At 45.6% G+C, this 14,393-nt stretch overlaps 1 protein-coding gene across 1 annotated transcript; it reads left to right on the plus strand.

Annotated features, from left to right (window-relative positions):
• The first annotated feature begins 10,199 nt into the window (after window positions 1–10,199).
• LOC115460406 (gastrula zinc finger protein xLCGF3.1-like) lies at window positions 10,200–13,857 on the plus strand. Its single transcript, XM_030190186.1, has 2 exons — window positions 10,200–10,233; window positions 13,085–13,857. The coding sequence occupies exons 1-2, from the start codon at window positions 10,200–10,202 to the stop codon at window positions 13,855–13,857; spliced, it is 807 nt and encodes a 268-aa protein (XP_030046046.1).
• Window positions 13,858–14,393: the final 536 nt, after the last annotated feature.

Below are 14,393 nucleotides of genomic sequence, written 5' to 3' on the forward strand. Positions count from 1 at the left end.
TGAATGCAGGGTTTGTTTAATGTATCTGTGCAGAAGCGGGGAGGAAACAAGCTCTCTCGGTAACTTTGACATAAGTTACAAATCTGAGTTTTAAAATCCAATGTTTTAGCTTTTGGGGTGTGGGATACCTTCTGTGGTTTTCTTTACATTCTTTAGGGACTATGGTCAGTAAATGAACACGATACCATAAATCTCACAGTAAATTACAACAGATGCACCGTGCTTTGAACCCAAGTGCAGCATGGAGCTATAAGAATACAAATATTAAATCTAATGTAATAAAAGAGAAACAAAGTGAGGCAACCCAGGCAGTTGCCTAGAAGGGCACTGGGATAGCACAAAATCCTGGTATACAAGGTATATAAAATTTGTAATAACTACACAATCCAAAACTCAGCTAAATAATTCCTATTTATTTATTTATTTTAAACCTCAGAAAATGCCGTCATGCACCTTTCAGTAAATCACAAAGTTGAAAGTTAACATAGCGTGACAAAAACAGCTGGAGGAAAATCAAGGCTGCATTCCTGAAGGGAGGCTTTATATTTAACCTCCGTAATACTATACCCATAAGACTTAAAGAAAAGCCTGAATTGTCATACCCTTTTTAACAACCAGATTCAAGAAAGATAAACAACATTATCCCCAGCAACGAAATCCTGGTGCTGCATATACAAAGCTTGCACCGTCTGCTGTAGAATACATAGTTCTCCTGTTTCAGAGAAACAAAATCTTATCTCTCTATGTAAAAGGCAACACGTCAAAACGTCATGACGTTGAGGGCGGAGCTATAACACTCGAGGGCCGAAATGCGAGGCAAACGTGAACCCCGATCAAGTAACGCAAGTAGCTCCGAGGGACGGAGGGAGGGGGCCCCTTGCTAGCGTCCGTTTCATTGCACTCAGAAACGGGCATTTTTTTTTCCTAGTATCTTATAATAACTTCTAACATGATGCAACAGTTAAGTTCAAAGGGTCATATCACTCTGTTAACATGCACCCGGAGTAATTATTTCCTCGAGCCCACTCCCACCACCGGCTGTGGTCTTATGAGTGGGTCCCAAACCCCGGACTGCTTTTACTCTATAGCAGCTTAAGACAACAAAAACCTGCACTCCTCAGCTGCTGAACAGTTTATCTGGTTCTCAAGCACGTTATCTAAACACATTCCATTCTACAGCTCATGCAGCTTGTGTACACAAGGTCATGGAATCTGCAGTTCAGAGAAGCCTGAGAATCTACATTTAGTTCACCATCCTAACCTGAGTGCCAAAGGATAGGAGACAGACAGAGGGGGAAAGGGGTGGTGGAGGAGTAAGGGGTCTCGTTCCACCAGACACGAAAGGGTCAACAACCGGCCTGACCGGAATGCGGTCACCCAGTCACTCAACTTTCTTTCATACGCCACAAGAAACCCTCCCGTTCGGTTTCTTCGCAAAAGCCTAGTGAGTTTCGGGACCTAGTCCGTATTAGTCACTGGCTAAAAGAGGGTGATCATGCCTCTTCTTCGGTCCTTACTGGGCCGGTCACTACGTAGAGTATACTCGCCCGTCCGCCGGGGTCGCAGGCCGCGCCGTCGTACGCGTCTCTCCAGAGAGAAAGAAAAAGGTGTCTTGCCGGAACCTCACAGCCCCACTTCCAGTCAGCCGGAATCAATCGGCCCTCCGCCGGGAGATGGACGCTGAAATCAGCGGTGGCCACTCACCACCTTCTCGGGAGGGGGTCGATGACCCGACCCGACTGCAGTGGGGGAGGGGAAAGAATATAATCCATTTCCTTTTGTCGTCCCATCTGGGGTGCCAGAAATGTAACAGGAGACAAGAGGCAAATTGATTCCAAAGGCATGACAGCTTTATTGCTAGCAATGAACAGCACTGAGTTCTCTCAGGATACTGCCCCCTGAGCATCACCTGACACTCGTTCTTATACACTCTTGTCAGTAGTCATGCGCAGTTACAGACAGAGGATCTTACACAGAACCCAGGAAACGAAACTTATCTTTGGCTTTGCACACAACCCTCTATTTCCAACACTGGTCTCTAGTCTATTCACAGTTACTTGGCATTGCATATACCATATAAGGCAATATACTGATAAGCAGCACAAGTTCCAGCTGGTTTCTGCTATCTGGCTACAGCTGCTTCTTCTGAGCTAACTGTCAGCTTGCAAGCCTTATATTTCAGAAAAGGCACAGAAGGAGAGAAAATGTATTTCACAGAAAAAACAAAGTTAATGGCTGCCATGCTACAAGTTACAGCTTCTTTTAGCTAAGCACAATAGATTGTCCTTTACAGCAAAATCTAACTGTAGTATAAACTGCAGCAAAACAGTAACTTATTTCAGTGTTCCAGCACATTTACACAATACAGCCTCTATGCATGGATCACGAGACTGCGCTGGCAGAGCCAGCTGCCTTCCCTACAACCCTAAATTGCTGATTACTACAACTTGTTATCTAGCTGCTGGTTAACAAATACATACTACTAGTAAAAGTCCAAACTGCACAGGTTTAGGTCTTAGTCTAGGCTCATTATATGAAAGCTGAGGTTTTGGTACAAAGCAAAGGTGCAAGTGTGAATGCAAAGTCCATAGGTAATATGCACAGAGCTTGAGGTTGTCCTGCCAGTCTAGTGATGGCTGCAGGCCGTGCACAGTGTTTGCTTGTCCACTCCTACACCAGCACCAGACCCCCCAAAGCCTCTTGGCAGCCACTAGGGATTGGGACAAAAATGGCCCGAAGAAAGAGGATCAGGATAGCCCTGGATGGCCCTGAGAGCCCCGAATTGGCTCCGGACCCCACAAAAACGGGTCCCAACATTTAAAAAAAAAACCTGAATTGGCCCTGGATCATCTACAGACCCTGAGATGGGTCCAGAAACGCCTCGGACCGCCTCTGCAGCCCTGCGGAGCCACAAGCAGCCCCAAAAAGGTAAAAAAACAAAAACAAAAACCCAAAACGTTATTATTTTTTAACCCTATTACACTGGGAAAGCTTCTTGTGAGTATATTTATATAATTCTAAATCTTGCTAATAAATTGTGAGAATAAATAAAGGCATTTTGCTGCAAAATATATAGGTGTGGGTCATAGGTTTGGATCAGGGGCGTAGCTGCGTTCGCTGCCCTGCTCTTCTTTCTTCTTGCTCCTCCTGTGCACGCTGACGCTCCTTTACGTGAAACTGAGAAGGAGCATCAGCATGCACAGGAGAAGCAAGAAGAAAGAAGAGCAGGGCAGTGAACGCGGCTGCGCCAGAGACCGGCGCTGAAGAAGGCTTCGTCTGGCGGGGGTTAGGGACCCTCACCAGCCAAGGCATTTGTTTTTGCAGGGGAAGCGACGAGGCGATGAGGGGAAGCGGCAAGAAGGCGAGGAGGTGCGGGGCGAGGAGGCGAGGCGTGGCAGTGGGGGGGGGGCAGCACTCAAAATGTGCCCCCAACCTCGGGCTCTGACCCCCTCCCACCGTGAGGTCTGGCTACGCCCCTGGTTTGAAGTGCCCACATAAAGCTGAAGAAAACATACCAGCAGACTTCAAAGACACCTGAACAAATCAGAGAATCAGGTTAATGGGAGGAAAGATGAGGAATTATAAGTAACAGCTGATATTAAGAAGACACGGCATTGCTCGCAGAAAAGGAAAATGATCTGATATACCTTATTTTGCACAACGGAATTGTCAAATGGTCATCAAGCAAAAGTCCACATAAGCATATATATTTTCAATAACATTTTAAAATAATAAACCTCATTTGAAGCTGCTGACATCTATTTTGGAACATACACGATGGGTTGTGTCTGCTTGGAGCTGTGGCCAAGTGGTTACATCACTGGTCTTAAACTGCCCAATGCTGGGAAGCAAGATCGCCTAACAGCCCATGAGGCAGGCAATACAGCGAAACATGTCGGGCTTTGCAGTGAATTTCTTTAAATACGCTGTATTGTCCCACCCAACTGATGTTTTAATCATGTGTTATTAAAAATAGATGTTTTTGATGATTCTTTGACTTTTTCTTTGTGTATATTGTTTTCCCATATTGGGTGCTCCTGTCTTATTTTATTTCCCACGTACCTTATTTTGAAGATCAAAAATCACAGTCTAAAGACGGGGTTATATTTGAATATGAAAAAAAAGCCCCAACAACATTTGTAACTGTGGCAACGATCAACGATTTCACAATCAATGGAAAAGAAATCGATTTAGTGAAATGTTTTTACTATTTTTGGATCAATAGTCACAGATGACTACAGCTCCCAGAGTGCACTGTGACTCTCCCACACAGTAATCTCTCCAAGGAATGACTACAACTCCCACAGTGCACTGTAACACTACTATGCAGTAATCCCTCCTGGAAGGACTACAGTTCCCAGAGTGCACTGTGACTCTCCCACACAGTAATCTCTCCAAGGAATGACTACAACTCCCACAGTGCACTGTAACACTACTATGCAGTAATCCCTCCTGGAAGGACTACAGTTCCCAGAGTGCACTGTGACTCTCCCACACAGTAATCTCGCCAAGGAATGACTACAACTCCCACGGTGCACTGTAACACTAGTATGCAGTAATCCCTCCTGGAAGGACTACAGTTCCCAGAGTGCACTGTGACTCTCCTACATAGTAATCTCTCCAAGGAATGACTACAACTCCCACAGTGCACTGTAACACTACTATGCAGTAATCCCTCCTAGGAAGGACTACAGTTCACAGAGTGCACTGTGACTCTCCCACACAGTAATCTCTCCAAGGAATGACTACAACTCCCATGGTGCACTGTAACACTACTATGCAGTAATCCCTCCTAGGAAGGACTACAGCTCCCAGAGTGCACTGTGACTCTCCCACACTGTAATCTATCCAAGGAATGACAGTGCACTGTAACACTACTATGCAGTAATCCCTCCTAGGAAGGACTACAGCTCCCAGAGTGCACTGTGACTCTCCCACACAGTAATCTCTCCAAGGAATGACTACAACTCCCACGGTGCACTGTAACACTACTATGCAGTAATCCCTCCTAGGAAGGACTACAGCTCCCAGAGTGCACTGTGACTCTCCCACACTGTAATCTATCCAAGGAATGACAGTGCACTGTAACACTACTAAGCAGTAATCCCTCCTAGGAAGGACTACAGCTCCCAGAGTGCACTGTGACTCTCCCACACAGTAATCTCTCCAAGGAATGACTACAACTCCCACGGTGCACTGTAACACTACTATGCAGTAATCCCTCCTAGGAAGGACTACAGCTCCCAGAGTGCACTGTGACTCTCCCACACTGTAATCTATCCAAGGAATGACAGTGCACTGTAACACTACTATGCAGTAATCCCTCCTAGGAAGGACTACAGCTCCCAGAGTGCACTGTGACTCTCCCACACAGTAATCTCTCCAAGGAATGACTACAACTCCCACAGTGCACTGTAACAATACTATGCAGTAATTCCTTCTAGAAAGGACTACAGCTCCCAGAGTGCACTGGACATTCCCACATATTAATGCCTCTTAGGAAGGACTACAGTTCCCAGAGTGCACTCTGACATTCTTACACATTAATCCCTCCTAGGAAGGACTGCAGCTCCCACAGTGCTCTGTTATACTCCCACACAGAATGAAACCTTTCATAGATAAAATCTGCTTTTTCTTATTTCTTTAAATTTTGGGGCAATAAACCTACAATCTATTCTGTGAATAGACAAGTCAGGGGTACATTTGTGCGGTGCAGTTCGTTGGCCTCCTCTATTTCTCTGCTAGGATTGGATTTTAGTAACGTCTCTGTTATTCACTGAAATGGATCTGGATTAGCACAACCCCTCTCATACACAACAATTCCTTCACAGGGCTGGGGGAGGTCTCTCAGTCTCTTCCTTTGTTCCAACTGCAGACTTTCCCTCCTCTGGAAAGAAGCTGATCACTGGCATCCAGAGAAACCCACCCCTCAGATCCCAGGGAACATTCAAAGAGAAGCCGGGGCTGGAGCTGTGGAGAAGGGCAGGAGAATGAGTGTGGGGCTTTCTGCTCAGCAGGTAGGAGACTGGCAGGAGGTGGGCAGCAAGGGATGCAGTGCCAGGCAATGCCACACACACTGCTCAATCCATTCCCTGCTGTAGCCCCTCAGGCTCTTCTTCCTCATTCTCCTCCCCTCACACAGCAGCTGCTGCTCTTCCTGATTCTCCTCCCCTCACTGGCAGGAGGTGGGCAGCAAGGGATGCAGTGCCAGGCAATGCCACACACACTGCTCAATCCATTCCCTGCTGTAGCCCCTCAGGCTCTTCTTCCTCATTCTCCTCCTGACATCTGGTGTACTGGAGTTAGTTTTGAGGCCAGAATCTGAAAGATTGAGGTGCTCCGTAAGGGTGGGCAGAGAGCTCTTAGCAGGGTCGAGTGCTTTGGCTGCACACCAGAGGGAAAATCTTTTCCGTTTGAAACGGTAACATTTTTCTCTAGGTTTGCTAGAGGCTAGATGTATTCTAGAGACTTTATCAGGAAGGTTTAAGGAACATAAATTTATGTAGTTAGGAACCAAGCCATGAGTGTTAGAGAGCAAGGGTTTGGCTGGAGAGACCCCTTGTTCTGTCTTATTAGGGTTGGAAAGCATCCCCTACTCTCTCCGTGAAAAAATACTTCCTGACATTTTTCTTGAGTCTGCCCCCCTTCAATCTCATTTCATGTCCTCTCGTTCTACCACCTTCCCATCTACAGAAAAGGTTCATTTGCGGATTAATACCTTTCAAATACTTGAACGTCTGTATCATATCACCCCTGTTTCTCCTTTCCTCCAGGGTATACATGTTCAGGTCCGCAAGTCTCTCCTCATACGTCTTGTAACGCAAATCCCTTACCATCCTCGTAGCTTTTCTTTGCACCGCTTCAATTCTTTTTACATCCTTCGCAAGATACGGCCTCCAGAACTGAACACAATACTCCAGGTGGGGCCTCACCAATACAGGGGCATCAACACCTCCTTTCTTCTGCTGGTCACACCTCTCTCTATACAGCCTAACAACCTTCTAGCTACGGCCACCACCTTGTCACACTGTTTCGTCGCCTTCAAATCCTCAGATACTATCACCCCAAGATCCCTCTCCCCATCCGTACCTATCAGACTCTCCCCGCCTAACACATACGTCTCCCGTGGAATTCTATTCCCTAAGTGCATCACTTTGCATTTCTTCGCATTGAATTTTAATTGCCAAACCTTAGACCATTCTTCTAGCTTCCGTATGTCCTTTTTCATGTTTTCCACTCCCTCCGGGGTGTCCACTCTGTTACAGATCTTAGTATCATCCGCAAATAGGCAAACTTTACCTTCTAACCCTTCGGCAATGTCACTCACAAATATATTGAACAGAATTGGCCCCAGCACCGATCCCTGAGGTACTCCACTACTCACCTTTCGCTCCTCCGAGCGAATTCCATTCACCACCACCCTCTGGCGTCTGTCCGTCAACCAGTTCCTAATCCAGTTCACCACTTCGGGTCCTATCTTCAGCCCATCCAGTTTATTTAACGCTGCTTTTGACTCCTAACCACTACTCACTTGCCCTGTGCCCTTTTATCCCCACCTCTTAATTGTTCTGTCTGTCCTATTTAGATTGTAAGCTCTTTGAGCAGGGACTGTCTTTTCTTGTTTGGTGTACAGCGCTGCGTATGCCTTGTAGCGCTACAGAAGTGATAAGTAGTAGTAGTAGGTCCCTGCTGTTCACAAACAGGAAGCTGTGAAAGGCTAATGGGGCTGCTACAAGCAGTGCCGTAGCGAGGGCGGCTGACACCCGGGGCGGGTCGCCGCTGCGCATCCCCCCTTGGTGCCCCCCTCTGGAGCGCACCCTCCCCCCCCCCCCCGGAGCGCATTTTTAATTGATTTAAAAGCGAGGAGCGGGCGGGAGGGCCGATCCGCCCCCGAGTCCACGTCGCTGGGAGCTGCGTCAGCTCCGTTGGTTCCTTGCTCTCTCTGCCCCGGAACAGGAAGTAACCTGTTTCGGGGCAGAGGGAGCAAGGAACCAATGGAGTGGACACCCCCCCCAGCGGCGTGCACCCGGGGCAGACCGCCCCACCGCCCCCCCTTCCTACGCCACTGGCTACAAGTGTGATGACCATCCCTGGCTATCAGGGGTGGACTGAGGGTGGTCTGGGCCCCCTGCCCGGCTGCTGCCCAACCCCGCCCCCCCCCCCACTGCCAAAGCTGATGCCCGGTTGCCTGAATGGTCAGTCCAGCCCTGCTGGCCGTTTCAAGGCAATTGAGGGTTAAGTGGTTTACCCAGGACCACAAGGAGCTGCAGTGGGATTTGAACTTGGGCCAGTCCACTGCTCTGCCCCACCCTGGTCGTTAATGCTGCTTTGTTTTGACAAGTTTTGTACAGTATATAAGTCTGGAATGTGGGGTTTTTTTTTTTCTTTTTGTAGGATTTGGTTACTGGAGCTCTGATTCTGTTATGTAAAGTTTGTGAAATAATCACAGAGGGGCAATTCTGTAACTCAGCTCACCGACAACGATTCTACCTATCATTTACAAAGAGGCAAACCTTACCAGACAAACCTTCAGCAATATCGCTGAAAAAAATATCTCTTTAGGGCCCATACCAAGAGACTCAGTTATTTATTAGTCATCTATGTGGAACCGTGTCAAAGACGTTGCTAAAATCTAAATACACCACATCTAGTGCTCTCCCCCGATCAAGCTCTCTGGTCACCCAGTCAAAGAAATTAATCAGATTTGTCTGACTAGACCTGCCTTTACTGAAACCATGTTGCCTCAAATCCCGGTAATCCATTGGATTCCAAAAACTTTACTATTCTCTGTTTTAAAAGTATTTCTACTAATTTACTTCCACAGAAGTCAGACTTGCCGGCCTGTAGTTCCCAATCTCTCCCCTACTTACGCTTTTGTGGAGAGGGACCACATCTACTCTTTTCCAATCCTCTGGGACCACTCCCAACTCTAGAGAAGCATTGAAAAGGTCAGTCAGCAGAGCTGCTAGAACTTCCCTAATTTCCTTCACTATCCTCGGATGGATGCCATCCGGCCCCGTTGCTTTGTCCACCTTTAGTTTAGCCAGCATCTCATGAACACAGTCCTCTTAAAATCGTTCGGGGAATACCACCCCTCCATTCCTATTAGTAGAACTGATAAATGTGACTTGTTTACTCTTTCAAAAAATGCAAAATTTAGGGCATGTCATGAAGTTACAAAGACGTACATAAGTAATGCCATACTGGGAAAAGACCAAGGGTCCATCGAGCCCAGCATCCTGTCCACGACAGCGGCCAATCCAGGCCAAGGGCACCTTGCAAGCTTCCCAAACGTACAAACATTCTATACATGTTATTCCTGGAATTTTGGATTTTTCCAAGTCCGTTTAGTAGCGGTTTATGGACTTGTCCTTTAGGAAACCGTCCAACCCCTTTTTAAACTCTGCTAAGCTAACCGCCTTCACCACTTTCTCCGGCAACGAATTCCAGAGTTTAATTACACGTTGGGTGAAGAAAAAGTTTCTCCGATTTGTTTTAAATTTACTACACTGTAGTTTCATCGCATGCCCCCTAGTCCTAGTATTTTTGGAAAGCGTGAACAGACGCTTCACATCCACCTGTTCCACTCCACTCATTATTTTATATACCTCTATCATGTCTCCCCTCAGCCGTCTCTTCTCCAAGCTGTATAGTCCTAGCCTCCTTAGTCTTTCTTCATAGGGAAGTCGTCCCATCCCCGCTATCATTTTAGTCGCCCTTCGCTGCACCTTTTCCATCGGAAATATTTTTTTTTCACTCAATGCCTATTTAAGCTACAAGATTCGGACAAATTCCTGGAGGTAAAATCCATAAACCATTAAGATAGACAGTCACTGCTTGTCTCTGGGGATAAATAGCATCGAACCTTTCTACTTTTGGGATTCTGCCAGGTACTGGATTGGCCACAGTTGAAAGCAGGATACTGGGTCCCAGTATGGCAGTTTTTATGTTCTTATCTAAACTGTTGCTATCATTTTTCCAACAGGCAGTTCCTGGGGGAAAGGGTGTCTCGGTGGGCCCTCTTGCATGATTATATGTTAGGAGAATTTCTGCAGCTGAAATCTAATGCATTCCGAGCACCTTGAGTTTTTTTGTTTCTGTTTCAGATGCGGGTGATGTTTGAGGACATCGCTGTCTCTTTCTCCCAGGAGGAGTGGGAGTATTTAGATGAAGGGCAGAGGGAGCTTTACAGAGAAGTGATGAAGGAGAATTATGAGACCTTGGTCTCACTAGGTAAGGACTGAATCGTTTGTATTTTTACCAGACCCTGGGGGCTGATTTCTTACGGCTGCCATTTTTCCAGGTTCCAAAGAGAGGACGCTTCCAGAAAATGAGATCCCATGACAGTTTGCCTACCTATTTATGGCTACTATCCAATAGGTGCAATAAACTTTCTGTTGATATTTAAAGCGATTTAAGCAAGGGAGAGGCACCTGCCCACTTTAATGTCAATCTCTGGCCATTTCTGAAGTGGGGGACACCGCAGAAGCAGAGGACCGGGTATCGCTACGTCAGAAGAAACCAGCAAAAGGAGTAGTGGAATCAGCAGGGATCGCTCACAAAGGAACAGAAGGACAAGGAATTTTAATGAACAAAACCTTAATTTTCAATACCCGACACAGTACTATGTTTCGGCCTAAAGCCTGCCTCAGCGGTCTGTACAGGGAGGGAATCAGTGATGAACAAAAAGTTGTCAGGATAACAGTGTTTAAAAAGATGAAATCCAAGAGTCGTGAGATGCAGGAACAAAGTGCTGAACAGACCCCTGATGTAGGCTTTAGGCTGAAACACAGTACTGTGTCGGGTCTTGAAAATTAAGGTTTTGTTCATTAAAATTTTTGGTCGTTTTTCTATGAAGTCTGTCAGAAGGGGCGTGTCAGGGGCTTGTTAAGGGCGGGATCTGGACGTTCCTAAAACGTCTTTGTTTTTCTGCCATAATGGAACAAAACAAAAATATCCAGGGCTATAAGTTAGACATTTTGGTCAAGATCTGATTTATTAACAAATAAGCCACCAAAAAAAAAAAAAAACCTTCCCTAAATGACCAGATGACAACTGGAGGGAATCAGAGATGACCTGTCCTTACTCCCCCAGTAGTCACTAACCCTTCCACCCCCCAAAAATGTGATTAAAAACATTCTCAGGTCCATTAGAGCAGCATGCAAGTCCCTGGAGTAGTCTAGTGGTGGGTGCAGTGCACTGTAGACAGGTGGACCCAGGCCCATACCTCCCCCTACCTGTTACACTTGTGGTGGAAACTCACCAGAAACCCACTGTACCACCATATAGGTGCTCCCTTCACCCATAAGGGCTATGGTAGTGGTGTAAAGTTGGGGGTATTAGGTTTTGGGTGGGTTTGGGGGGCTCAGCAGACAAGATAAGGGAGAAATGGTGAGATGTGTACTTGGGAGAATTTTATGAAGTCCACTGCAGTGTCCCCTAGGGTGCCCCATTTATCTCCTGGGATGTCCGGGGGACCAGTCTACTAAAAATGCTGGCTCCTCCTACATCCCAATGGCTTGATTTTGTGTGTTTTGCACTTGCATATATATATATATTTTTTTAAATGGAGCAAAAAGTTAAACGCACAGAGCACAAAAATGTCTGGCAAATAGCCATTTTGAAAAACAAAAAAAACAGACGTTTCTCTGTTTTGAAAATGGCTATACTTCCCACTTGAACTTTGGATGTTTTTAGCAAAACATCCAAAGCTGGACTTAGACGTCATATTTTTTTTTATTTTTATTACATTTGTACCCCACGCTTTCCCACTCATGGCAGGCTCAATGCGGCTTACATGGGGCAATGGAGGGTTAAGTGACTTGCCCAGAGTCACAAGGAGCTGCCTGTGCCTGAAGTGGGAATTGAACTCAGTTCCCCAGGACCAAAGTCCACCACCCTAACCACTAGGCCACTCCTCCACTGTTGCTACTATTCGAGATTCTACATGGAATGTTGCTATTCCACTAGCGAAGTCGGCCCTTGCAGATCACCAATGTGGCTGCGCAGGCTACTGCTTCTGTGAGTCTGATGTCCTGCACATACGTGCAGGACGTCAGACTCACAGAAACAGAAGCCTGCGCAGCCTTCTACATGGAATGTTGCTAGTGGAATAGCAACATTCCATGTAGAATCTCCAATAGTAGCAACATTCCATGTAGAATCTCCAATAGTATCTATTTTATTTTTGTTACATTTGTACCCTGCGCTTTCCCACTCATGGCAGGCTCAATGCGGCTTACATGGGGCAATGGAGGGTTAAGTGACTTGCCCAGAGTCACAAGGAGCTGCCTGTGCCGGGAATCGAACTCACTTCCTCAGTTCCCCAGGACCAAAGTCCACCACCCTAACCTCTAGGCCACTCCTAGTGGTTTGAAAATACCCCTCCACCTATGGTGCCCAAAAAAATGCTGAAAAAAAAGGTTCTATTCTATAAGCTGCGCTTAAAGCTAGGTGCGGTTTATAAACTATCGCGTTCATTTTCGGAACGCCCCTGTTAAGCCTATGACCCTCCCATTTTCACGCACCCTTTTTCAGATCATGTGCAAAATTTAGATGTGAATCCCACGCCTAAATTTATGTGCGCAAAGTTCAATTAAGTGTAATTAGTGACAATAATTACTTGTTAAAAAGCCAATTATCAGCGCTAATTCACTTGTTATTTAATTAAATCGTGTGTGTAATTTTTGGCGACTTTTACAGAAGTAAGGGGTATATGCACATTCTTTAACAATCTAGGCGCCAGGAATGACATCAGCTCTATGCCTGGGGGATGTGATCGTGTGTACAATAGGAACATTTTAAATTATTACACTACTCCAACTTGGTGAAAAGAAGAATTTTCAACTTGACAGAGTAGAGCAGCTAAGAAGGAAGAAATACAATCGTGTTTATAAACTCCTGTAAGCAACTTATCAGCACTATTCTGAATTAATTGTAACTGGGGGAGTGTTACGTTAATCACAGCTGAATGGTCAGAGATGAAGGGCTGTATCAGTGCCAGATAACCTCAGAGCAGTAATTGCAAACGTATTTCTGCATTTCTGATCCTGTAATCACGACTACATGATTTTTGTCTTTTTAGGTGATGAGGTCACACAGGAAAAGGAGAGAAAGGAGAAGAGCGTTCTCATAAAGAACCAGATCGTTAACTACAAAGAGAAGCCTTTTCCTTGTACTGAATGCAAGAGAAGCTTCACGTGCCGGGATTTTCTAATATTTCACCAAAGCATCCACACGAGAGAGAGACTCTTTTCATGCTCTGAATGTGGGAAAACGTTCGTACGCAAGCATTCCCTAATCATCCATCAGAGAACTCACAAGAACGAAAGACCGTTTCCTTGCACGGAATGTAAGAAAAGCTTTACCCGCCGGGATTGCCTAACGTTGCACCAGAGGATTCACACGGGGGAAAAACCGTTTCCATGTATGGACTGTGGGGAAAGTTTTAGACTCAAGGATCTCTTAGTATTACATCAATCAAAGCACAAAAATGCATTGATGTCAACGGAGAAACCATTTCAATGTACTGAGTGTGATAGAACATCTTGTATAGCACAGCTAAAAGGCCACCAGAAGACCCATACCAGAAAGAAACTATTCCAGTGTACTGAATGTGATAAAATATTTTCTAAAAAATCGAAGTTCGATTACCACCTCAGGATCCACACAGGAGAGAAACCATTCAAATGTACTGAGTGTGGGAGAGGTTTTAGAGAGAAGTCATGTTTAAAGAAGCATCAACTGGTTCACACTGGAGAGAAGCCATTTCCATGCCCCGAATGCAGTAAAACTTTTAAACACAAGAAGAGTCTACAGTCGCACCAGAGAATTCACGCTGGAGTTCTGTCAAGATGAACTGGACTTCATTTCTGAGAGAAGACAGATGGGCTCATTTTCAAAACTGTAAAACATCTATGTTTCAACATTTTTATTGAAGACACAACATGAACATTCTTACAAACATTGATAGCACATCAACTGAACAAAAAAACTATACAACAACAATCTGTTATGACTGTCTCCAAGAGTTTTTCTTATCCCCCCTCCCTCTAATCCTGTTGCCTCCCCTCCCACCCCATCTCCCCAGTCCTACCCCTCCCTCCATAGTTGTTGGTACCTATGTGTTATTTATTATCCTAACGTGTTGAGGACCAAACTTCTTCCCCTATAAGACAAAGAGTCCACATAAGCACCCCAAATTTTCATAAATGTTTTCTTTCTTTTTAGTGAATGTTTAGCTTCTTTGGCTTCCCACATCATTAACTGGTGGACAAGATTTCGCCAATGCCAATATTCTGGCCCTACATCATTTGTCCATTTTAGCAAGATACATTTCTTTGCCAGCAAGGCAACTTTGCGGAAAAACAAATTGTGTTCTGTTATTTGACCTT

Source organism: Microcaecilia unicolor, chromosome 1, assembly GCF_901765095.1.
Source record: "Microcaecilia unicolor chromosome 1, aMicUni1.1, whole genome shotgun sequence".
Taxonomy (NCBI): Eukaryota; Metazoa; Chordata; class Amphibia; order Gymnophiona; family Siphonopidae; genus Microcaecilia; species Microcaecilia unicolor.

Bases quoted from the DNA above. Each gene is read 5' to 3' on its own strand.
- LOC115460406 (XM_030190186.1), top strand. From the start codon at position 10,200: ATGAAGGAGAATTATGAGACCTTGGTCTCACTAG. The intron at 10,234-13,084 runs GTAAGGACTGAA...TTGTCTTTTTAG, and splicing joins TGAGACCTTGGTCTCACTAG to GTGATGAGGTCACACAGGAA.